The 24,579-nt window shown below is 40.1% G+C and overlaps 1 protein-coding gene and 1 non-coding gene across 11 annotated transcripts in view; one reads left to right on the top strand and one right to left on the bottom strand.

The window, feature by feature from the left end:
- The window catches only part of ELN (elastin), a 123,024-nt gene extending 99,582 nt beyond the window's left edge, over positions 1-23,442 (top strand). For 6 of the 10 annotated variants that reach the window (XM_040338300.1, XM_040338297.1, XM_040338299.1 and 3 more), the window contains 14 exons: positions 443-475; positions 1,188-1,364; positions 1,883-2,062; positions 2,986-3,162; positions 5,774-5,908; positions 7,079-7,114; positions 9,341-9,490; positions 15,271-15,303; positions 15,396-15,641; positions 16,148-16,174; positions 16,892-16,948; positions 18,201-18,227; positions 18,324-18,353; positions 21,877-23,442. In XM_040338300.1, coding sequence (XP_040194234.1) covers positions 443-475; positions 1,188-1,364; positions 1,883-2,062; positions 2,986-3,162; positions 5,774-5,908; positions 7,079-7,114; positions 9,341-9,490; positions 15,271-15,303; positions 15,396-15,641; positions 16,148-16,174; positions 16,892-16,948; positions 18,201-18,227; positions 18,324-18,353; positions 21,877-21,926 — 1,358 coding nt within the window. In that variant the 3' untranslated portion in view covers positions 21,927-23,442. The remainder of the gene's footprint in view (positions 1-442; positions 476-1,187; positions 1,365-1,882; positions 2,063-2,985; positions 3,163-5,773; positions 5,909-7,078; positions 7,115-9,340; positions 9,491-15,270; positions 15,304-15,395; positions 15,642-16,147; positions 16,175-16,891; positions 16,949-18,200; positions 18,228-18,323; positions 18,354-21,876) is intronic. The other 4 variants (XM_040338298.1, XM_040338304.1, XM_040338305.1 and 1 more) reach the window with 4 other exon arrangements.
- Positions 23,443-23,904: 462 nt separating this feature from the next.
- Positions 23,905-24,101, bottom strand: LOC120929910. Its single transcript, XR_005747560.1, has one exon. It is a non-coding gene; the product is annotated as a U2 spliceosomal RNA (small nuclear RNA).
- Between the last annotated feature and the right edge of the window lie 478 nt (positions 24,102-24,579).

Raw genomic sequence — 24,579 nt, forward strand, 5'->3', positions numbered from 1 at the left:
CAGCGATTAACCGCATTTTCCTACATAGGTTGTACATGTTTATCTGCTTCACTCTGTTCTCCGGAGCTGTTCAAAGCACACAGTTTAAACAGCATTTATGAGCTTCCAGAGGCATGGGGCAGAGATCTGATAGCATACACTGCACTTCATAAAACAGGGAGCTGATTGGAGGGAAAGGACACTTCCCCTCTACATAGTCTCATAGGGAAATATCCATTGCCGAGGCCGTCAATTACAGACTGTGTGCTGGAGCTCCCCCTCCCCATCACTGGTGATTGCTTGGAGTCATTTGCTTTGTTCATTTTTAATTTCAGACTTTTACAACCACTTTAAGGATAAAACAAAAGGGGTCAATTTAAGGAGAAAATGTAAAATATATCACAGTTTTTTGTATTGGTATGCTCAGTAAGATACTGAATAGCATTGTTTTATGTAATTTTAGGAGCGTACCCAGGAGGCAAGCCACCTAAGCCTGGTGAGTAGACTGATCCTTGTAATTGCCATTTAAGCCCCACATTTGCTTTAAAGTAGAACCATATGCTGCAGCAGGAAAATATAAGTGCATCTACACCTACAGTGTTTCCGTCCCTCTGTGCTACAAATACTACACCCAGTGCAGCTTTCTGTGATGTTATGACAACAATGCTGCACTTCTACTAAATTCAGAACAGAGTTGTCACCCTCATATAGGCTGTGTCTGCTTGCACTACAGTTTAATAAAAACAATGTTGCAGGGGGCGTGTAAAAAATGTAACATGTTAGTCGGCACCCGGTCCTGCCCATTGCATTCTGGATCAACAGCATTGCCTCTGTGAGCTTCTTTATTTAAAAGGGGGATCATGTAAGATGAAATTATTAATTTTGGCCAGGGAAAGTGATGGAGCTTTTTGTTTACTTGCATCACATGGTGCCTAGATTAGGTTCTTGTTTGGACTGGCATACAGGGGAGTTTTGTACTTTAATTTGGCTTGCCCCATCGTATATTATATATAAGGTTTTATGGAAACACTAAGTGAGTAAGCTGAAGCAGACTTAGGATGATTACAATCGTGTACGACATAAAAGATGAGAAAGCTGTAACAGAGCAGTGCAATTCACAGAAAAGAAACACAAGACAAGTATACGGGCAGTGTGGCAAAAATGTCTATAGAAATATGTTTTTTTTTTTTGTGTGCCCATGTTTATAGGTTATGGAGCTGGAACAGGATATGGAACTGGATTATTAGGTGGAGGCGGAGTAGGACCTGGAGGGGCATTATTACCTGGTGGTGGATTAGTACCTGGAGCTGGATATGGCTATGGTCCTGGTGGTATAGGTGGCGTAGGAGCAGGAGCAGGGGCAGGCGGCAAACCCCCCAAACCAGGTACAAATTGTAGTTATACAATTCAGAGAAATGCTGTTTATGTTTTTAACAATAGCACCTTTGTGATCAAATATTATTGTGTTTAAATTAATGTTTGCTATAGTATATTCTAATAATGCCTAGGATGCCATTAGATGAATGATGATTCATTCTTTATATCAGACATGTCTGGAAGGTTTATGTTTAACAAGTGTTAGCAGACAAAAGTGATGGAGATTTTTGTTTACTTGCATCACATGGTGCCTAGATTAGGTTCTTGTTTGGACTGGCATACAGGGGAGTTCTGTACTTTAAATTGGCTTGCCCCATCTTATATTATATATAAGGTTTTATGGAAACACTAAGTGAGTAAGCTGAAGCAGAATTAGGATGATTACAATAGTGTACGACATAAAAGATGAGAAAGCCGTAACAGAGCAATGCAAATCACATAAAAGAAACGCAAGACAAGTATACGGGCAGTGTGGCAAAAATGTGTATAGAAATATTTTTTTTTTTTTGTGTGGCCATGTTTATAGGTTATGGAGCTGGAACAGGATATGGAACTGGATTATTAGGTGGAGGCGGCGGAGTAGGACCTGGAGGGGCATTATTACCTGGTGGTGGATTAGTACCTGGAGCTGGATATGGCTATGGTCCTGGTGGTATAGGTGGTGTAGGAGCAGGAGCAGGTGCAGGCGGCAAACCCCCCAAACCAGGTACAAATTGTAGTTATACAATTCAGAGAAATTATGTTTATGTTTTTAATAATAACACCTTTGTGATCATATATTATTGTGTTTAAATTATTGTTTGCTATAGTATATTCTAATAATGCCTAGGATGCCATTAGATGATCGATGATTTATTCTTTATATCAGACATGTCTGGAAGGTTTAAGTTTAACAAGTGTTAGCAGACAAAGTGATTGAGCTTTTTGTTTACTTGCATCACATGGTGCCTAGATTAGGTTCTTGTTTGGACTGGCATACAGGGGAGTTTTGTACTTTAATTTGGCTTGCCCCATCTTATATTATATATAAGGTGTTATGGAAACACTAAGTGAGTAAGCTGAAGCAGAATTAGGATGATTACAATTAGGGTTGTCCCGATACCACTTTTTTAGGACCGAGTACAAGTACCGATACTTTTTTTCATGTACTCGCCGATACCGAATACCGATACTTTTTTTAAATGTCATGTAACAGTTTTCAAACCACAATACAGACTAAGGATATTTTCTTTAGAATTATGAAGAACTCTAACTCAAGACATTATAAAAGAATAAAAATGAGTAAAAATGAATAAAAATGTTTTGTTTGCTTGTCACGCAGTAGTAAAAAAACTCAAAGAATTTTCATAGAACATGTTGATAAATACAAAAAAAGTATTCTATTCAGGCATCGGGAGCATTTGCGCGAGTACAAGTACTCCCGCAAATACTCGGTATCGGTCCCGATACCGATACTAGTATCGGTATCTGGACAACCCTAATTACAATAGTGTACAACATAAAAGATGAAAAAAGCCGTAACAGAGCAGTGCAAATCACAGAAAAGAAACACAAGACAAGTATACGGGCGGTGTGGCAAAAATGTGTATAGAAATATGTGGTTTTTTTTACGTGTGGCCATGTTTATAGGTTATGGAGCTGGAACAGGATACGGAACTGGATTATTAGGTGGAGGCGGAGTAGGACCTGGAGGGGCATTATTACCTGGTGGTGGATTAGTACCTGGAGCTGGATATGGCTATGGTCCTGGTGGTATAGGTGGTGTAGGAGCAGGAGCAGGTGCAGGCGGCAAACCCCCCAAACCAGGTACAAATTGTAGTTGTACAATTCAGAGAAATGCTGTTTATGTTTATATTATTGTGTTTAAATTATTGTTTGCTATAGTATATTCTAATAATGCCTAGGATGCCATTAGATGAATGATGATTTATTATTTATATCAGACATGTCTGGAAGGTTTAAGTTTAACAAGTGTTAGCAGACAAATTTATACTCAATGTGGAAAAAAAAGCCTTATACATATGGTGTTGAACATATTAAGAGATTAGCTTTAAGATACTGTATTTTTTATGGACACAGATTTTTCTGTGTGGTCAGAGAGCCGTTGTAGGTGGAGCATGCACTTTAATTAGGGGTGGGTCAATAATTTAATATGAGCGTGCTTCTACAAGAAGGTTAGTCACATGCCTCCATCAGTGATCTGACCGCAATTAAATCGTTAATCATGTCTAGCCACCAGAGATCTGCTAGCAGTAAAAGGGTTCATTACGTACAGCAAACAAGCACCTTCTAGCAATCAAAGGGTTAATTATGTCTCTAGCCACCAGGGATACTAGGCTAGTAAGTTCCCTGGTGGCTAGAGACATGATTAACCCTTTTATTGCTAGCAGATTCTTGCTGGCTGGACATTCTTGGCAACTATGCAATAAGCTAGTAAGAGCCATGTGGTGGCTAGAAACATGATAATGCTGTATCTAGCCACCACAGGGATCTTACTAGCCTATTGCATAATTGCCAAAAATGTACAGTCAACAAGAATCTGTTAGCAGTAAAATGGTTATTCATTAACTCTTTTAATGCTAGCAGGTCCTTGCTGGCTGTACATTCTTGGCAACTATGCAGGCTAGTAAGATCCCTGTGGCTAGAGACATGATTGCTAGCAGAGATATTTCTTGCTGCCCACACAGACCTTACCATTCAGCTCTCACTGCAGTCTCACTGAGCCATGTGAGCCACCGCCCAAGTGCTCACTACTGGGGGAAGAGATAGGGGAGGTGTAATGGACATGCGCATTGGGCTCATGAAAAGTTGTATGTGGCGACCATGTTGATCAGATTCCAAATCCCCCCATGCCATATTATCATAAAAAGAGACATAGCTGCAGTGACCCCCCAACACTCCTCATTCAGTTTATACAATCACAAACTTTAGGTTGCATACCAGAAAATGTGTATCAGGTCCTTGAGAGGACAGATGCAGACCCTCTATTATCCAAATCCACTCTTCAGTCTAGATGCCCCCCATAAAACTGTCAGATTCGCAAGCTTGAGCAACTTGGAAAACAAACAGATATTCTGCTAGGTCGCCCCCATCGTAAATACCTTAGCTGGAGTCTTTAGCAATACACAATTCTGCTTTGGTAGAATCAATAACTTCAGGGTATTTCATAACTAATGAACTAATACCAGTACAGCCAGAATAAGGACATATACTGTATATATCCATCAGTTAATAAGTAAACACCCAAACACCCCTATCTTTGACGATATGGGGAGCTAATGAGAAACATCACTCCTCCAAAGTAAAGTAGACATCTGAAACCTAATTGCCCTCTGGACCACAATACAGTATATAAGTTAGCAGATTGTATTATGTAGGTATTAAAAAATATTAATACCTATAAAAAACTGCATATGCGGCATGATCCTAAACATAGAAACATCCCATGGCCAACCTTCAGCCTCTTGATTGTCATTTCTGACAATATCCCTCCCACGGACAAGCAAAGAAGGCTGCCCTGCAAGTTGACAGCTCTCGTTTTACCATTAACAAGAAGGAATATCTGAAAAGACTACTTTGCTCGTTATTTGGACTCTACTGAATAAACAGAACCAGGGCATTGTTAAGTATTTTCACTCTCAACTCCTTTCTATTTTTCTGTTCCATTATTGTCTCTTTGTTTTCTTTGTAATATATTTTTTTCTGTAAATATTTTAATTGCATAATTTTTTACCTTTTCATTACTAAACAATATTTTGAAAACTGTTTCTAATGCAGTAACGCAAAACTTAAAGCATCCCTGTCTCTTGAAGAGCACTACTACATGGTAAATCTCTGGATTTACCTGTCTGTGGTTACAGTCTGTATCCAGACATTTATTTAAAATCATAATTGCTATTGCTAATATTGTGAACGTTTACTATTTTACGATAAAAGTAGTTGATGACAGTTTAAAGGTTTAATTGCTTAGTTAACTAAACTATGTTACAATCGCTATCAGTCTCCTGGCACTTAGATTGTGACCCTGCACGCTGGAAAATATTTATGCAGGGTGAGACTGAGAGTGTAATTGTTGCGAATTAGTGACAGTGTTGTGGGAGGTTTGACCAGCCATTTGTCACAGGAGGTATCTGTGCCCAGCAGCATGGCCCTGTTGAATGTGATGATCCGGCCCAGCAGCAGCACTGAGCATTTAAACGAACTGTGAATGTCAGACTGTCATGTGTCTAACTGTCCATGACCTGCCTTGATTTCTAGGATGGAGCAAAAGACAAGGTCGGGTTGGGACACATTTTTTTAAATCTGCGAGTGTCACTGACAGATCAGGACAGTTGGCAATTATGTAATTTTTAACTGATTGTAGAAAAAAGAGAATAGTTTCCAAATATTAAGAAAAATAAAATGTTCTTCTTTTCAGGTTATGGCCTTGGAGCTGGTCTTGGAGCTGGTGGTGGACTTGGTGGTCTTGGAGCTGGTGGTGCACTTGGTGGTCTTGGAGCTGGTGGTGGACTAGGAGGTCTTGGAGCTGGTGCTGGTGGTGTTGGTGCTGGAGGTAAGATTTGAATAGGATTCCCATAAATAACTCCTTTCTTTCATACATATATTTTGATTGTGCTTTATCAGCCAAATACACAAGTAATCTTTCCAATTTTTTTACAATTCACAATAACATATATTGTTTTTATTTATTAAAACTATGCAAAAAAGTTGGAAAAATCTGGAAAAGGATAAACTTCAATATCATGAACCACAACACTACCAAGTGGCTAAATCATGGATATGCAAGACTGGCAGTTTTTATTTTTAAGTTAAAAAAACATGTATGCATCCAACATAAGCAGAATAAGTGTCAATGTCTTGGAAAACTGGGACTAGACCATGATCTCACAGCTGACCTGAGATTAGTTGACGTCTTTATAAGGGCAGTAAAATACAGTTGGCTGTTTGAAAATGTAATGTTCCCTGGAGCTATATTACTAAAGTCCATAGAAACACCCTAAGCTGGCAATCCATCTAAAAAGGAAAACCTTTTAATTCTAAAATGAGGAGCATAGATTACAATGAGTCACCAGATATGCAGCTGTAATGTCACCCTGTGATGGCTGTTTACTGGACTGAGTGAAGACGTTAAGCATGTGCCTGAGTGTTCACTGAGCTCTCCAACCAACTCCAGTCTCCAAGGGCCATTGACAGAAATCCAGGAATACTAAATTACTGTAGATAAATAAATGTTATGTTTAGTTAATTGGTTAACTACATGCTAATTTGAGAAACCTTAGCACTCTGGCCAGCCAGTGATCCCATGGGGCTAAGATTTACAGCTGTTAAAGTGTTGTAAGAAAATAAATAATCTGTATTCCTCAGGCATAAAGTTACTACAACTTGTGAAAAGTGAACCTCTATTCTAAACTGAACTGATTGTGAAAGCACCGATATGCTGATCAGATAAACAGAATATGATTATTAGCTTTCAAAAGATATCTACGAACACGTTCAGCAATGAAGCACAACGTACAATCAGGACAATCAGTGTATGCTGCAGTAATCCATATCAACTAATTCTAGTACAGTTTATTGGGGTCAGATTGATTAAAATATTTCTCCTAAATGTTCATTTCAACTTTTTCTCCAAGTTGCACATACAGTACTCATTGACATGCATTATTAAAAAAAGCTGTTACAATCATTAATTTTATTGTGTTTTTTCAATTAATTCCTAAAGCAGGAGCAGGAGCAGGAGGAAAACCACCTAAGCCTGGTAAGAATAAAGATTTTTTTTTCAGCAACTCATGATAAATTAGTGTGATGGTCATTGAGAAGAATGCTTGTTACACTTGTGGTCATTGGGAAGAATTACCCCCTTACAGATAGCTAAAAAGATCAATGGTGTCAGTGGGAACTTATCTGAGAGGCAGAAATTGCTCATCGCTCAAGGAGCCCCTTACAACCTCTGGAGGAACCCTAGATTAGAAACCCTGGTATATATATATATATATATATATATATATATATATATATATATATTAGGGTTGTCCCGATACCACTTTTTTAGGACCGAGTACAAGTACCGATACTTTTTTTCAAGTAGTCGCCGATACCGAATACCGATACTTTTTTTAAATGTGTCCCCAAATGCAGCCATGTCCCCCCATATGCAGCCATGTCCCCCACATATGCAGCCATGTCCCTCTAGCCATGTCCCTCACATATGCAGCCATGTCCCTCTAGCCATGTCCCTCACATATGCAGCCATGTCCCTCTAGCCATGTCCCTCACATATGCAGCCATGTCCCTCACATATGCAGCCATGTCCCTCTAGCCATGTCCCTCACATATGCAGCCATGTCCCTCACATATGCAGCCATGTCCCTCACATATGCAGCCATGTCCCTCTAGCCATGTCCCTCACATATGCAGCCATGTCCCTCTAGCCATGTCCCTCTAGCCATGTCCCTCACATATGCAGCAATGTCCCTCTAGCCATGTCCCTCACATATGCAGCCATGTCCCTCTAGCCATGTCCCTCACATATGCAGCCATGTCCCTCACATATGCAGCAATGTCCCTCTAGCCATGTCCCTCACATATGCAGCAATGTCCCTCTAGCCATGTCCCTCGATGCGGCGGCGCGATGCGGCGGCAGCGGCGGGGGGGGGGAAGTATTCTATTTAGGTATCGGGGGTATTTGCGCGAGTACGAGTACTCCCGCAAATACTCGGTATCGGTCCCGATACCGATACTGGTATCGGTATCTGGACAACCCTAATATATATATATATATATATATATATATAGATATATAGATAGATAGATAGATAGATAGATAGATAGATAGATAGATAGATAGATACATATATATTTATATATATATATATATATATATATATATATATATATATATATATATATATATATATATATATATATATATAAAACCAGTGGCAGCATGTCATCTACATACAGTAGTTATACAGTTAATAAGGTTGAAAATAGAATGATGTCTATCAAATTCAACATCTCTCTTGCAAGTTAGTTCAGCTTTGGCCCAGAAGAAGTCAAAACAAAACCTGTTGCTAATTTTGACACACAGTAGGAGAAATAAATTCCAATCACCCAAGAGAAGTTGACTCCAGTCACAGGTTCAAAATATTGCTCTCTTAGGCCCCGTACACACGGCCGGACCAAACCGATGAGACTGGCCGTTTTCATAGGTTCACCTCTGAAGTGGCCGTACGGCCTGATATGTGTACACACCATCAGTCCAAAATCTGATCGGGTCAGAACGTGGTGACGTCAAACACACGACGTGCTGAATAAAACGAAGTTCAATGCTTCCAAGCATGCGTCGACTTGATTCTGAGCATGCGCGGGTTTTGAACCGATGCTTTTCTGTACTAACCATCGGTTTGGTCCGATGGGGCAGCGGTCCATCGGTTCGGTTTTGAAGCATGTTTGAAATTTTGGACCGAAGGAAACCAGACCGATAGCCTATACACACGGTCGGTTTCGGTTCATTCTCATCGGACCAAACCGACCGTGTGTACGAGGCCTTAGCCTTACAACCTTACTTATTACTTTAAATATTATTAATTACAAGAAAATTACCAAGCCCCTTTTAAAATTCCAGTTTTCTTTTTACTAGTACTTTTTTCATGTTTTAAACCTTCCCTGACTGTAAAGTCATCATATGTCCATATACAACTGATGTTCTTTGTGCAGTCCTTTGAGATAGAAAAGTAACCAAATCTCTATCCTGTCCTTGTATATATCTAAATATGTTAAAAAAAAAGTTGCCCCTCAGATGTTTTCTTTTCAAAACTGAACATACCTGTAACTCAATACTACTAATAAATTAATTTGAAAATATTTAAAAAAAACATAATTTTTTGGGTGACAGATCTGACAGATGCAAACTTTTATAACGGTATAACAGAATTATAAGAAACAGTAGAGCAGGTTAACATTTGAGGTGTAATCTATTTAGGTTATGGACCTGGAACCGGTGCAATAACTGGAGGCGGCACTGGGGGTGGATATGGACCTGGTGGTGGATATGGACCAGGAGCTGGAATTGGAGGAGGATATGGACCTGGAGCTGGATATGGAACAGGACCAGGTGGAATAGGAGGTGCAGGTAAGGTCTTTATAGCAAGTGCTTCAGAAGCTCAGAGAGTTATCTAAAACGAATAGTGATTTATGCACAGAAGGCAGACACTGTGCAGCGAAAAAGTAGTTATCTTTGTTGCTGTCCATACAAAGGATCTTAGCAATTGGGCTAGGAGTACATTAGCAATTTATGATAGTACAACTTTGGTACCTTCGGAAGGATGAGATGGCAAGTAACAGTCAAGATCTGCATATAATATCACCTACCTATAACTTTGTATTCACTAAACAATTGTATCCATGAACCAACTTCGGGTCACTGGACATCTGGCAAACCAGAAGTTTGTGAACCCGAAACATAGCACTGATCCCTAATGAAGCCTATGGTAGGCAAATCCTCCAAAAAAAAGGTTAATTTGCTATTTTTTGTTAAAAGGGGCATGGGTAGTTGGTATGAGGTACATGTCCCAATGTAAACACATTTAAAAAAAATGTCTGTTCATATTTAATTTGAATATGTTAAAATATATGCATGGGGGTGCCTTAAAGCTGCTTGTGAAATTTTTAGAACAGTATGCTTTAACACTTTAAAATGACCTTAAAAAACATTTTTTAAATGTTGTGAGGTCTCCTTTTAAAATTCATAACAGAACCGTATTCAACCGTATGTGGCCAGAAAAGGCCAGAAAAGGAAGGGCAGTGAATGTGTGGATCCTCCCTCCTGAAGCATACCAGGCAGGGAACTCCCACCCAAGATCCACTCCCCCACCAAAAAATAAATAAAAATGATACGCAGGTCTGCCGCGAGTTATTGCGGCATTTAGAAAGAACTTTAAGCAAGTTCTTTCCAAATCCTGCGGTAACTGGCAGCAGACCACCGCAATGTCTCCTGGGAACAATGACAAAAGCTCCCAGGAGACATTGCGGCATCGAGGAAGTGACGGAATACCCGCACACTACCCGATGAATCCATATACAGGAAGCGGCCAGTAACATAAAGGATTACTAAGGTTCTCCTGCCCCTGACAGTGACTCGAGCTGGGCATCGCCGCTTAGTGAAGGATTGGCTCGGGCGGCTCGGCTGCTTTCGTCCTGCAAAGGGAACTGCGTTCCTGCTGTGAAAAAAGTGCAGGAACTCCGTTCCCACACGTTCCCGCAGGACTTGAGCCCTGATACCAGGCTGTGATACATTTGCCTATATGCCTCAGTGTACTGCTCCCTGCTAGCCATATGGGTTAGAGGTAGAAAGGAATTTCATGTGTGATTCATTGCTCTGACCGGTTATTGACGTGCTAATGTCCCCTCACTATTCTAAACGTTAATTGATCTATTGTGTTGTGTAAAGAAGATCTGTGTTTACCCTTAAAAGATGTGTATTGTATCATCAGGCTAAATGATTAGAGAAGTAGTATGTTAATTATTCTGATTGCTTCAGTGTAGTAATTAACTCCAGTGATGTCTTTATCTAAAGAAACGTGTCTGCAGGGTCGGCTCCGACTTGTCTCCTATAATCTGTATGGGAAACCCCACTGTGTGAGGGGGGCGTTCCTAACAGGCTGTAACCACATATAAGCTGAGTTTTTGTGTCAATAAAGAGTCTTGGTTCCAGCATCCAGTCTTGACTCATGTGTGGGGAATCCTGTGATGTTCTTGTATGGAGAGGAGGGAATGCTTGGCGGGGATATCATACCGATACCGTCACAAATTGGTTGGCAGCAGCGGGATCTTCCCTTCTACTCTCCTTTACACCCGGATTCCAAGCAGACACTGGAAGAACTACTGGAAGGATTGCTAGCAACAAAACCAAGCGGGTCATCATAGCGGAATCAATGGAGATAGACCAGGAGGACGGGATTGCAGCAACGCCAGCAGTACAAGAGATGGATACACCAGTGATTCAGGAGGAGGAATCGCCAGCCAACAAGCTAATGAGAGAGAAGCTAGCGTGGTTCGGCCCGAACCCAACGCCGGATGTGGTGCTGAAAGTGATGGACCTGTTAGCGGAGGAGGCTAAACAAATAAGAGACGCAGAGCTACAGAAGGCTAAACAAATAAGAGACGCAGAGCTACAGAAGGATAAACAAATAAGGGACGCAGAACTACAGTTAAAACTGGCAGCAGTCCAACAAGCAGCCGCACCTTCTCTGAACAGTGAGTACAGCACAGCAGACGCAAGGAAGATTCCGTTTAGCGCTTTTAAAGCTTTTGATGAAAAGGACTGTGAAATTGATAACTACCTGGCGGATTTTGAGCGACAATGTAACCTGCACCGAATAGCTAGAAGAGAGTGGGTTGCAATATTGTCAGGCAAACTGTCAGGCAAAGCTTCTGATGCTTTCCGGACCGTGCCAGATCAGGATATCCATAGCTACGCCCGGGTTAAAGAAGTGCTCCTGGCTCGTTATGCAGTAACCCCAGAGTCCCACCGACAGAAGTTCAGGGACTCGCGCAAAACCACGAAAGACTCTTACGCAGAATGGGCATGCCAGCTGTCCCTGTCGGCCTCTAACTGGGTTAACAGCAGCCAGGCCACCACCGCAGAGGACATTTTGCAACTAATGCTCCTGGAGCAATTTTACAATCACATCCAGACGGACGTCAAGGATTGGGTGAGAGATCGCAGGCCCATGACTCTACCAGAGGCCGCGAAGTTGGCGGATGAATATGCGGATACTCGCAAGACAAACCAGGTCACACCACGGGTACAACCTCCACGACCAACGACGCCCTCACACCCACCAGCCGCTAGATACCAACCTCCTAACAGACCGGTGACATCTAGCCCTCGCTATCCACGCCAGGAGGACAACGAACAACGCTGCTTCCGGTGCAAACAGTTGGGTCACTTCAAGCAGAATTGTCCCATGAATGACAACACCAGGTCAAATTGGTCTCAACCTGGGTACCGCCCACCAGCAGCAGCCCATTGTGTAGACTCGGCTTGGGATCCCCAGGAGCGGGGTCGGGAAGAACCATTGGGCACCCCTTACGAAGCCCTCATGGTACAATCTGCTATTACGGACAACAGGGAACACCATTGTCAGCTGGTCATGGGCTCCAGCCCTGAGCCGGAGGGGCCCTGGAGGGAGCTGGGCAGAAAGAGGCACCGCCGGCCACCCTTCAAGAAGAAGAGGTCCTGGAAGTCATATAACCAGCGGACCTGGGAGGAGAAGAAGCGACTGGAGGAGAGGGAGTCGCAGCGGGCGTCCCAGATGCGGGCCGAGATGTTCGCCAAGGGCCCACCGGTGGCCCCTTACACCACCACCCAGTTCCTGATGATGAAGGACCACGTGGAGAGCCTGCAGGACATGAGCAAGCAGGAGCTGATCCGTGAGTACATAGAGCTGGAGGAGTGCATAAGCCGCATGGAGGAGGAGAACAACCACCTGAGGTCACAGCAGGCTGACCCCCCCAGGCTCCATGAACTGGAGATGGAGCTGGAGAAGCTCCAAGAGGAGAACCGGCGGCTGCGGAGGGAGCAGGGGGTGGCTGACCTTATGGGGCTCTGAGTCCCCTCCCCCCCCCCCCCGGACTCTGAGCACCAGTGCTACAACAAATATAACTTTTCCTTTTTATGAATCTCCTGTGATTGTCACTTCAGAGCCATAACCTGCCCCTCCCATAGCGGGACACCTAGACGGCGGCGCACAGACCCATTCGCTGGCTTCACACTGACTTCTGGTGACTTTGCAGATCGCACAAAGACTTGGGGACTGACCGGCGTGTGATCTGACGACCCGGTGACATACCTGAGTCTGAAGCAGTTGCCAAGGGAGGTCAGTCATGCCAAATGGAGTTAACCTCGGACTAAAAGCTCTGAACCCGTCAACCCTACTGGACCAGGGAAGGTCCAACCGGATTTGCCGGAGCAGGGAGCAAAAGGGGGGCCATTGTGATACATTTGCCTATATGCCTCAGTGTACTGCTCCCTGCTAGCCATATGGGTTAGAGGTAGAAAGGAATTTCATGTGTGATTCATTGCTCTGACCGGTTATTGACGTGCTAATGTCCCCTCACTATTCTAAACGTTAATTGATCTATTGTGTTGTGTAAAGAAGATCTGTGTTTACCCTTAAAAGATGTGTATTGTATCATCAGGCTAAATGATTAGAGAAGTAGTATGTTAATTATTCTGATTGCTTCAGTGTAGTAATTAACTCCAGTGATGTCTTTATCTAAAGAAACGTGTCTGCAGGGTCGGCTCCGACTTGTCTCCTATAATCTGTATGGGAAACCCCACTGTGTGAGGGGGGCGTTCCTAACAGGCTGTAACCACATATAAGCTGAGTTTTTGTGTCAATAAAGAGTCTTGGTTCCAGCATCCAGTCTTGACTCATGTGTGGGGAATCCTGTGATGTTCTTGTATGGAGAGGAGGGAATGCTTGGCGGGGATATCATACCGATACCGTCACACAGGCCATATCCATTTCAACATTGGAAAGATAACTTGCAAGAGGATGGTGTCAAAAGCTTCCCCATTGAGAGGCACCTTTTACCCATGCTGAGGGGACAACAACCTTATCACAACATCCAGTCCCAAAGAGAATGTGAAAGTTTGCAGGGAAGGGAACTTATGGAAATATGGAAGCTCCTTTTATAATTATGGGGCCCCAGATATCTGCCTCCCACTAAGGGAATGAGTACCCCTTATAACTTATCCCCCAAAAAATATAATATAAATAAAGACACCCACACCATGATAAAATCCTTTATTGTAAATACAAAATATCCATTGTCAATTAAGTTATCTAGCCTCTGGCGAGGTTTCCCTGCTACAGTTTTACCAAAAATATACATATTTCCAGCTGGCTACTATTTGTAAACCATCCAGGGATCCTAGGTGATGTATTTGACCAAATATGGTTTTAACTATATTTAGTCAATGAAATCATCCTGGATTCCTGCCTGGTTTGTTTGCAAACAACACATGACAGATCTCGAGTCGACATGTTTACAAACAGCCAACGGGAATAAACGCAGGTGAACTGGCCACACAGTGAACTGGACGCCTAACTGAAAAGAGGCTGGATTTGGGTCAAACCCAAACCCATCCCTATATCCCCATTTTTTCATATGCTTACTTGGAATTGCCAGCATTTTTGCCATGTGGTAAGTGCCATGTGGCAAGTGCTGACCATAAGGGGACATTTGCCTAATCTTTAAAATATGCATTACTTTCTCAAAACAAAGTAAGGTTATTAGGTATGTGCTAGCAACTGAACAACATTCAAACTACACATGTCACAAACACTAAGAAGTGTTGTATATACAACCAAAGTTTGCTGATGTGCTTCCTTTTCTAAGAGACTAAGCACCTGTTTTCTCACTGCAGTTTGCAGCACAGAACCACAGATGTGGTACCCTGGAAAGAATTATGGGAACTTGGGCCATCACTGCATAGCCAGAATCTTCTGTTAAAAACAAATGGGGCCATAAAAGTCATAAGTCACTCAGTATCATTGGCATATTTAGCAGACTGTGTCATAAAAATCAAAACAATCATGAAAACAGACTGGGGATAGTCAGTATTTTAATGGAATCAGACAATGGAGAAACTATGTTTATTCTTTGTTTAATCTCACTGGAACATTGTGGTCAGAGAACAAACTGCAGACATCTGGAGAAGAACAAGTGAAATGTAGACTGCATGTAAGCTGCCCAACAAAAGGAGACAGAAATAAATATTCAGTGTTACTAAGAGATGATCACAGAACAGCTGCATTATAAGCTGTATTATCCAAGATTTTGAGATTTCTTAAGACATGTCAGAAAAAGTATATATGATCACTCGTTTTCTTTTCCTGACAGGCCAGTACCCAGGAGGCAAGCCACCTAAGCCAGGTAAGGTAAAATAAGATAGCATTGGCATTCTCACAATCCTTTAAATTGGTGTGTCGGGATGATAAACTCTTTTGTTTTCTTTTATTATTCAGGATATGGTGCTGGTCAGGTAGCAGGTGGTGCTGGTTATGGACCTGGTGCTGGAGCTGGTGGTTATGGACCTGGTGCTGGAGCTGGTGGTTATGGACCTGGTGCTGGAGCTGGTGGTTATGGACCTGGTGCTGGAGCTGGTGGTTATGGACCTGGTGCTGGAGCTGGTGGTTATGGACCTGGTGCTGGAGCTGGTGGTTATGGACCTGGTGCTGGAGCTGGTTATGGCCCTGGAGGATTAGGAGCAGGTGAGAGTAAGCTGCTGTTCTTCACTGCAAATGACTAATAGTAATAAAATCTATATTCAATAAACCTTTCCCTTTTTACTCCCAACAAAAAACACTAAACTGTTTAAAGATAAAGAGCAGGGCCACAGCTTTATTGAATTTACAAAGTGTACATATCACAAACATGATGATAAATGACAATTTTGTTTCCGCTGATCACAAAAGTCTGTACCAATCACTGTTGTACTGTGAGCACTCAAATAACACAACAAAACCCAAAGATCTGTCCTAACCATAAGTTGTGGACAGACCAATGACCTACACTTCATTACATATTCTTATATTAAGGTCCAGGAAACATTGTTTAACTTGCCAGTCAAGAGACACTTTTACCATGAAAAACAAAGCAGTAAGAAAGATAATAAAGAAAAATAGACAATCTATAAAAATAAAATGTAATGCTATTGGTGAATATTGAGCGGACATATATTAAAATAAAGTTTTGTTTTTTTCTTGTGTATGCCCAGGGGCTGGAGGCAAACCACCTAAGCCAGGTAAGGATACATAGATTACAATTCCCTCTTGAAATATACACTGTAATTTAGGCTCACACTGATATACTCAAACTGCGACATTTGTCAGAGTAAATAAATTCATGGTCGTGAGCCTGTTTTGATAATGTGTAAAAAATGTATTTCACATATGCGTGATATGTTTTTGGTTCTCCACACTCAACTGAATTATTCTCCATGGCAGCCCATTCATATTGCTGGGTCAAACGTAAGAACCTATAGTCACAAACAGTAATATGGGTTGATATATTTAAAGAATACCTGTAGCATAAACCAATTTTTACACTATTCCCCACAAATAATATCTAAAAATACCTGTTTGTATAATCCCCACATAAGGGACTGCATTCCGAGTTGCAGTATTGGCCATGTTTTTGGGGAGGTTTTATTACATAGGGGCTTAAGGGGTATTAAGTGAGGCAAAGGCAACCAATCAGGGACTTTGCCTAAAGACCTATCCTCCTTGGATTGGTCATATGACACAGGACATAGACCCATTTAGGTAAAGAGCAGGTATGTTATTCAGCAACTTTCACTGATATACTGCTACTTTTATGTAAATTCTATTCTATTCTAACCATAGATCTACCTAGAAACACGAGGGCTTCTTTTTGCAGCTTTAATGCTTGTCAAGTGTGCCTGAATTTTAATGTTTGGTGTAAAAATGCAATAATTAACAAGCTTTTTTTGCATTATCAGGTTATGGAGCTGGTGCTAGTTTAGGTCCAGGAGGATTAGGGGGAGCTGGAGTTGGAGGTAAGCATACTTCTATATTTACAAAGTAGTTAATTTACTTATACCATAAACAAGATCATGTATATGCTAATTATTCAGTTGAATATACAGATAACTACTTTCACAGATTTTATATATTACAGTAAAACCTTGGTTTGTGAGCATAATTAGTTCCAGAAACATGCTTGTAATCCAAAGCACTTGTATATCAAAGCATTTTTTTTACAGGGTATAAAAGAGAAGAGAGGCACCTCTAAGTGTAGCAATAAGTTGCTAAATGTTGTACCTTCATTAAATGTAACCATATTTCTACACTTAGAGGTGCCTCTCTTCTCTTTTATACCCTCTCTTCTTTTTATACTCAGTTGTGACATGACGCTATTCTTATATCAAGACATCGCTTGCATATCAAGGCAAAATGTATTAAAACATTTTGCTTGTCTTGCAAAATGCTCTCAAACCAAGTTACTCTCAAACCAAGGTTGTACTGTACTTGAAATAACAAGGGAATAATTAATATTGTCTATTCCATAGCATTTTCCAAGTGCAAGGTACATCTTCTTTGAAATTCACCAACTACTACTGCTTTATAAAACACATTTATTGTATGTCATTAAAGAGCATTACCTACTATAGCTAAAGCTATACGCGAAATCAAGGAAAAGTTACACTACATATTTTAGTATCTAAATGTAAGTCATCATGTGTTAAGCGTTTATATGCTTTTATAATTTACCAGTGCTAAATAGTAGGCTAAAAATGTAACATACAAGGTTTACCACTGAAAGGATTTTAGGTTAGGATATCTTTTCTTAGTGTTCTTTTTGGGCACATTAGCATTAATAAAAGATATAGAAGGGCTCATGCTTTGAAACAGTAAAAACGTAAAAAATTTCAACTTCTAGTTGTCCTAAATCTACAGCAGGTTAAAAAGCAAAATAAAATAGACTGATATTTTACTGTAGGCAATAGAGGCACTTCTTTTTCCTTTCCTTGTATGAGTGAGGGCCATGGGGAGGCAAATATGTTGTTTACATAGTTTCTTTACATAGCCATACAATTATGTTCCCTACTATTTTCAGTCACACAAAATAAATAAGATATTATTATTTGCAAAATATGTATTTTATTTTGAAAAACGTATTGGTATTCATAAAAGATCAAGATAGAAACTTAGCATGCATTCTATATTATGAACACTAGAGGGCAAACACACATAAGTTTAAAACATTGTGTATGTATATTTATTTATTGTGTTAAAACTGTTTTACAGGATATGGAGCTGGACAGCCATTAGGAGGTTAGTAATTATTTATTATTTAAAATATTTATTTATTTTTGAAATTGTGGAAACACATACATATAATAATTAAAATATTTCCAATTCTGTTTGCAGCACAAAAACCGGCCAAATCCTACTACAGAGGTAAAAAAAAAAAATACATATATTTTTATGCTTTTAACTATCGTTAATGTAAAATAAAAACAGATCAGTATAGTCCTGAAAAACATATCGAATTGGATTCTTATTAATCTATATTGCCAGATGTTACTTTCAAGTTATCAAAGAGTTATTTTCGTATTAAAAATATTTATATAGTTTCACTTGCAAAACTTTGGATAATTAAATTTTAATAAAAATTAGCTTACTGGCCTTATCTGTAGCCAGCTATGACTTTCGAAAACTACAAAAAATTTAGGCATGACTTCCCCATATGAGGACATTTAGAACACACCTCCAGAATGTAATTTCCCACTCATGATTGGCTCATTGCTGTACCCAGTAGCGCTTCATATGTAGCGCTTACCATGAAGGAGTCACTGATGTATGAGTCCCCTGGTTCCACATGACAACAACCCTTCTGGCAGTGCCACACCCTCTGACACACTAAAGCCCCTTTTGCAAAAGAGGTCTGATCAAGTCCAGCTATATGTTTTTCAGCAGTACTCACATGGACCGGGGTAGTCGAATGTGAACAGACTTGTGTCCGTTTACACTCGACTACCTCTGTGTCCAATCCAGCAAAAAAAAATGGAAGGGGATCCTTTTTTGGGGGATCTCTGAATCAAGGGGGGGAGTCCAAAGTGAAGGGGATGGTACTGGAAAATAAAAGGTCCTTCAGTGATTCCAAATCAAAACTAAGACACTTGGCCAGTATATTTGTATTGTTTGGGCCCAGACTTTTTCTGTCGGAGATCTTAAATCTAGTTGTATCTCACAGTAAAGGGTCTTAGTCCCCAAACTATGTTCTAAGTTAGAGTGATTCTGTCCCTTTAAAAGGTCTCTTTTCACCAGCCCACAGGATCTCTGATATTTGAAGCCTCTATATAAATGTAGCAACACCCTGGTGAACTCTGAAAACAGTTGCATCTCCAACTTAGTGGCACCCTTCAATAGTTACCTTTCACTCCCCATGTAAGACCACCTCATGCCCAAGGCTTCGCTTTCCATTTCCTCCTTCTGCTGCATCCTTGTTCTCCTGGGGCCTCCTGTGACCAATCACTGCTCTCCTGCTGTCCCTGGCAGTGGGCAGGCCTTCAGGCAGCAGCAACTGCAAGTGCAACTCTTTCAAGTGTCCTTTGGCTGTCTCTCCCTCTCTATCCCCTTCTCCTCACGGTTGTTCCTCGGCTCAATGGTGGCAAGGGCAAGGGAGGAAGCCATGTGTGTGGGCAGCTATTGCATTGTCAGTGACACTGACAGCCTGGTCAAGGCAGCTGAGGGGAAGAGAGTGCCACGGACTGGGCTACATTTGTATTATAACATTGGAAATGATAATGACATTATGACAAGCAAACTATCCCACCCAACATTCGGGAAGTGGTATGTGACCGCAGAGAGTAGATTATGAGTGGAATCAATGTGTGAGTTTCAATACCAATAGCAGTGTAATTGATCAGAGAATGATTTATTTATTTTCTTTCTTAGCAAAATTCACATAAACTTTAAAGAAAAAAACATCATTAGACAGCCTTTTGTTAAGAAGGTTTTACTCGTTATTTGTATCTTCCCACAAAATATATCCAAACAGAGTCAAAGACATTACCTATGTATCTGTTTTATTTTATTACTCTACTTTTTGATGTTGCCCACTAGACAAGTTCTTTAACATTTGATCTCAAGAGACCCCCTTGGGTTTCGTCAGCTTCTTCAGATATCAGTTGAGATTAGATGTACATTGGATATGAGACTCATATGGGGTATTAATCCCTAGATTTTTGAAAGGGAGATCATGCAAAAACTTCTGTCATTTCCTTTCCTAAGGATCTTAGTTTTCCTAGAGATTTCAATATATCTGGGCAGTTTTTCTACTGCAGAGATACCTTTGCAATATAATTCTACCCTCTACAAGCTTTTGCTAATATTACAGTACACTGTGTTCCCCAGATTTCTAATAGAATGGAAAAGCAAGTTACATTTAAAGTTTTCAAATGGCCAAAGATACATAAGATCATAACCAGAAGTAGCTCAGCAATAGAAGACTGAAATTACAAACTTTTGGTTACTCATACAGAGCCCCCTTTTGTCTTTACCTAATTTGGTCCCACCATTGTCCTATGTGTTGGAGAGGCAGTCATTTACCCATTTCCTTCCAAAATATTTTTGGGGATTTTCTCTTATTTTTTTAGAAACTATTATTGGATTTGTCATGCAATTTATTGGTGTTGATCCTCATTTGGTCCACTAGAATTTAGGGTTTCATCATACAAATCACTCTGTTGGTTGGTACAAAATGTTACTTATTTTACTAAAGCAAATATTTAAAATAGTCCATTTCCTCTTCCATTAGAAATGGCTTTCAGAGTAGATCACAGCAGATTGTTAAAAAAAATGATTTTGAATCGTCATCTACAAATATTAAGCTGGCTATAGTTTATATGCTGTTTCTTGTCTCTTGGCCTACTCCTAGTTTAGCTGATACAATTGTAAAATGCATAGACTGTAACACCTTTTTCATAATATAATCTCTTGGATTATTTGTTAGACCCTACGGCTTAAAGATGTTACAGGCTAAACTGTTCCCAACTTGATCTCCTTTGGGCTCCCGTCCTTTCCATTTCCTTCTTTATGTGTCTTGTCCGGTCTTGGCTGCCTTCCCCTGAATTTGTTTACAGGGAAGCATCCAGCTGGTTTATGCTTTCCAAGATGTAATGGTTCTACAAGTATTGTAAAGGCGATTATATTTTCGATAAAAGAAAAAATATTCAAAAAGCTTATAACTATCAATTAATAAAAAATTTTATTATAAGTGGTATATACAGTAAATTACGCTTTTTTACCATATTTTTTAGAAGCCGTTTGGTCTGTTGTACACAATATTTGAGCAACAATTCATTATAATGCAATTTGTTCCAGTGATCTGAACAATATCTCTTTGTCAGGGTGATATATGGAGCTAGGTAAAGCGGAAACAGGATCTGCTAATGCTTCATATTTTTTTCCTGCACTGCTGTTCCTTCTGGAATATTAATTTATTTAGTGCTGGGCTATGTTATCTGTATTTTTTTTGTATACAGTAGTTATGGTAGTACTATCTTTGTTTTAGATAATAAGATTTGTGACTTACCAGAAGCAAACTGATGACCAAGTAGTGAGTGAGTCACAACAACGCACGTTTTTAGCCTCTTTAGCTGAACTCTCCAGATCTGTGTTTCTTTCACATTTATTAAAAATATAAATTTTAGATTGTGACACAATAGTTAAACTTTGTAATAGCAATAGGAAATTGCAGTGAGAATATTTCCCCAATGTAGCCCTTAAAAAAGGTGAGATGTCAGCATGCAATTCAACTTCACAGTAACCACAAAAAATCCATTGTGAACCTAAAGAAACTTAAAGAAAATGAAATAACTTTTTAATCACAGCAAAGTTTGCACTTTTACATTTCTTATACAAAAATTCCACATTTACACTATCCTGTTGATAAGTGGATTATCTCTGTTTTTTGTAGGTGGTGGCCTCTGTGGTCAAGGAAAGTACTGTGGCAGGCGGAGAAAATAACCAGTCAGAGAGCTACGAGTAACCTCATCAACTATGGTGCTACTGCATGGTGTGAATGTAAAAGGATCCAAGTATCCCCCCTGATTTTTCTACCCCCTCCCGGATCCCCTTTTTCAACTCCTTCCCCATCCTTCCATCCTCCTCTTTCTTGAACTTCCACCTGTAAACAACGAGTCAGGCAGCTACACTTTATGTAATGAGCCTGTAGTCTGACAATAATAAAATGGCAGGCAGACATATACACACGTTGATGCTGTATGAATATGTCTGTAATGTGTGTATGTGTATGTGCCAATAAATCAGAACACAGTCTATGAATGCACATAGAGAACTCTATGGAATTGTGCATACTTGTATACAGTACAATACAGACATTAACAAGTATGGACATACATGCACTATATATATATATATATATAAATATATGTAAAGTATACAAACATGCACATCTATACATAGCCGTAGGTTGTCATTCATCTGGGCCACCATGAGACTACATAGGTCCACTTCAGAGGCTGGTGAAGTGAAACCTGCAAAATAGGGCTGGTAGACAATACCATGACTTGATCCTAAACAGATAAGCACTGTTAAACCCCCACACAAACTTAATTGTGTCACCTTGTCACACAAACTTAATTGTGTCACCTTGTAGGGTTTTTTTTTTTTTTTTCGCCTCTGATAGGATAAATAGAGTGGAAATACAAGGACTACTGGTGGCCTGGTACTGGGCCAGTAAATATTTTGCCCACCCTTTTAAAGAGCTGCAAATCAACCCTTTCTTATGTCCCCGTGTCTTATTCCTGTCTCTCACACCATGGCCCCAATAAGTTGTTGTTGCTGTAACTTATACTTGGAATTAAATCCGTTGTTATGCAATTGGCCTGCAACTGTACAGGATATTGTTTTTATATATGTTATTTGTCTTAATGAAGTGTGTGACTTCTCCCTCTCCCAGGGGGGAGCGTGATGGAAGTGATTTCAGAAGTATCATCCTTGAAATTTACATATTTCCTACCTTTTTGCAATAAAATGCAGAGCGTAGCTTTTTTTTTTTTTTTTTTTTTTTTAATAAACTGGTGCCATTCTCTGCAGATCTGTTAAAAGTGGGAGGCATTACCCTTTGTTTCCAGAGGGGCATAATAAAGCTTCTCTGAAGTTAGGGAGAGAGGCAATGTCAAGAGAGCAGGGAACAAGAACTGATATACTTGTAATTATTATTTTTATTTGTTGCCAAAGACATGTGTAACATATTTAAACTTTGAGGCTTGGAAGAAGTTAAAAGTAATAAAAAAGATTGTGAGATTAGGTAGAGTGAAGTCCCCCTCAGGCTTTGTTCCCTCTTTTGTCTTCGCTCTGTCTTCCCCGCAAACCAAAAAAGCTGCAGGAAGCTCTAGAGTCTTCCACCCCATGTCTTTGGTTGTGAGGGGTGTGTTTGATGTGCGAATGCCTTAGTTTACTGACCACCCCCCTCATCTTCCACCTCTCAATGTATTCCCTCTTTTACCGCCTCCATTGGGAAAAAAAACAATTTTTTTGTAAAAATAATACTGAAAAAAGTTATTAAAAGTAATTTTGCTTAAATAAAAATAAAGAAATCTTTTTAAATGAATTATCGTTTGCTGTATTTATTTATTTTTTCACTTTGATTAATGGGATGCAAGGTTATAATACATTTTGATGCCCCACTGCTGTACAGATTCATGGATCAAGAAAATAAAACGTCTGTCTTAGAAAAGTTTTCATTACCCTTTTAAACAATGAAAGACCAGAGTTTTTGTTTTTTTTTCCCAGGGAGGGGGATATATAGAGTAGAGAATGGTTAAAACTCTTTTCACGTATTTTTTTTAATCACCCTTCATTCCCTATGCCAGAAACCCAATAGGAATTGAAGAGAAATTCTCTATTTTTCTAAAAGTATTACTGAAAAAGGTTATTACAAATAATTTTACTTAAAGGGTAACTCCACTTTCTTTATTTTTTTTTTTTTTTTTTTTTTGGAGGTACTGCAATACCAGGTCGATGCGTGGAGTGGACAGAGCAAGCTCTTCTTCCATCTCCCTGTTCTAAAAATCCATTTAATATATGGTCCCCAGATAGGGGACGTATCAGATATTAAACTGATAAGAACAGATACTACACTTGATCTTAGCCAAAAGGCTACCGCCTAGCAGTTAGGAGGTCCCAGGTTCGTATCCCAGACCAGGCTGCTTGGAGTTTGCATGTTCTCCATGGACTGCGTGGGTTTTCTCCGGGCACTCCGGTTTCCCCCCACAACATCCAAAGACATGATGATAGGTTATTTCCAGACCCGGATCACCCTACATGCACGGATCAGCATACACTAAATGTAAATTGTCCCGTAGGCACATACCTTCCGAGGTGACGGAGAACGATGAGTCTCCTCACCCTGTGGAGGACAAGGTGAGTGCAACTATCACCCCAATACACGTAGAAGGTTGCTAGGTAGGAAAACAAAAAAAAAAACAACATTTAAAAAAAAAAAAAAAAAAAAAAAAAGGGTAACTCCACTTTCATGGGAAAAAAATATATATATACAGCTTATACAATTGTGGCACGTCACAGCATGACAAGACAAGTCATATTGTAATTGAATGTTATTAAACATTACCTTTTATTTTCAATCTGCACCTCT

The sequence above is a fragment of the Rana temporaria genome, chromosome 2, assembly GCF_905171775.1.
Source record: "Rana temporaria chromosome 2, aRanTem1.1, whole genome shotgun sequence".
Classification (NCBI taxonomy): Eukaryota; Metazoa; Chordata; class Amphibia; order Anura; family Ranidae; genus Rana; species Rana temporaria.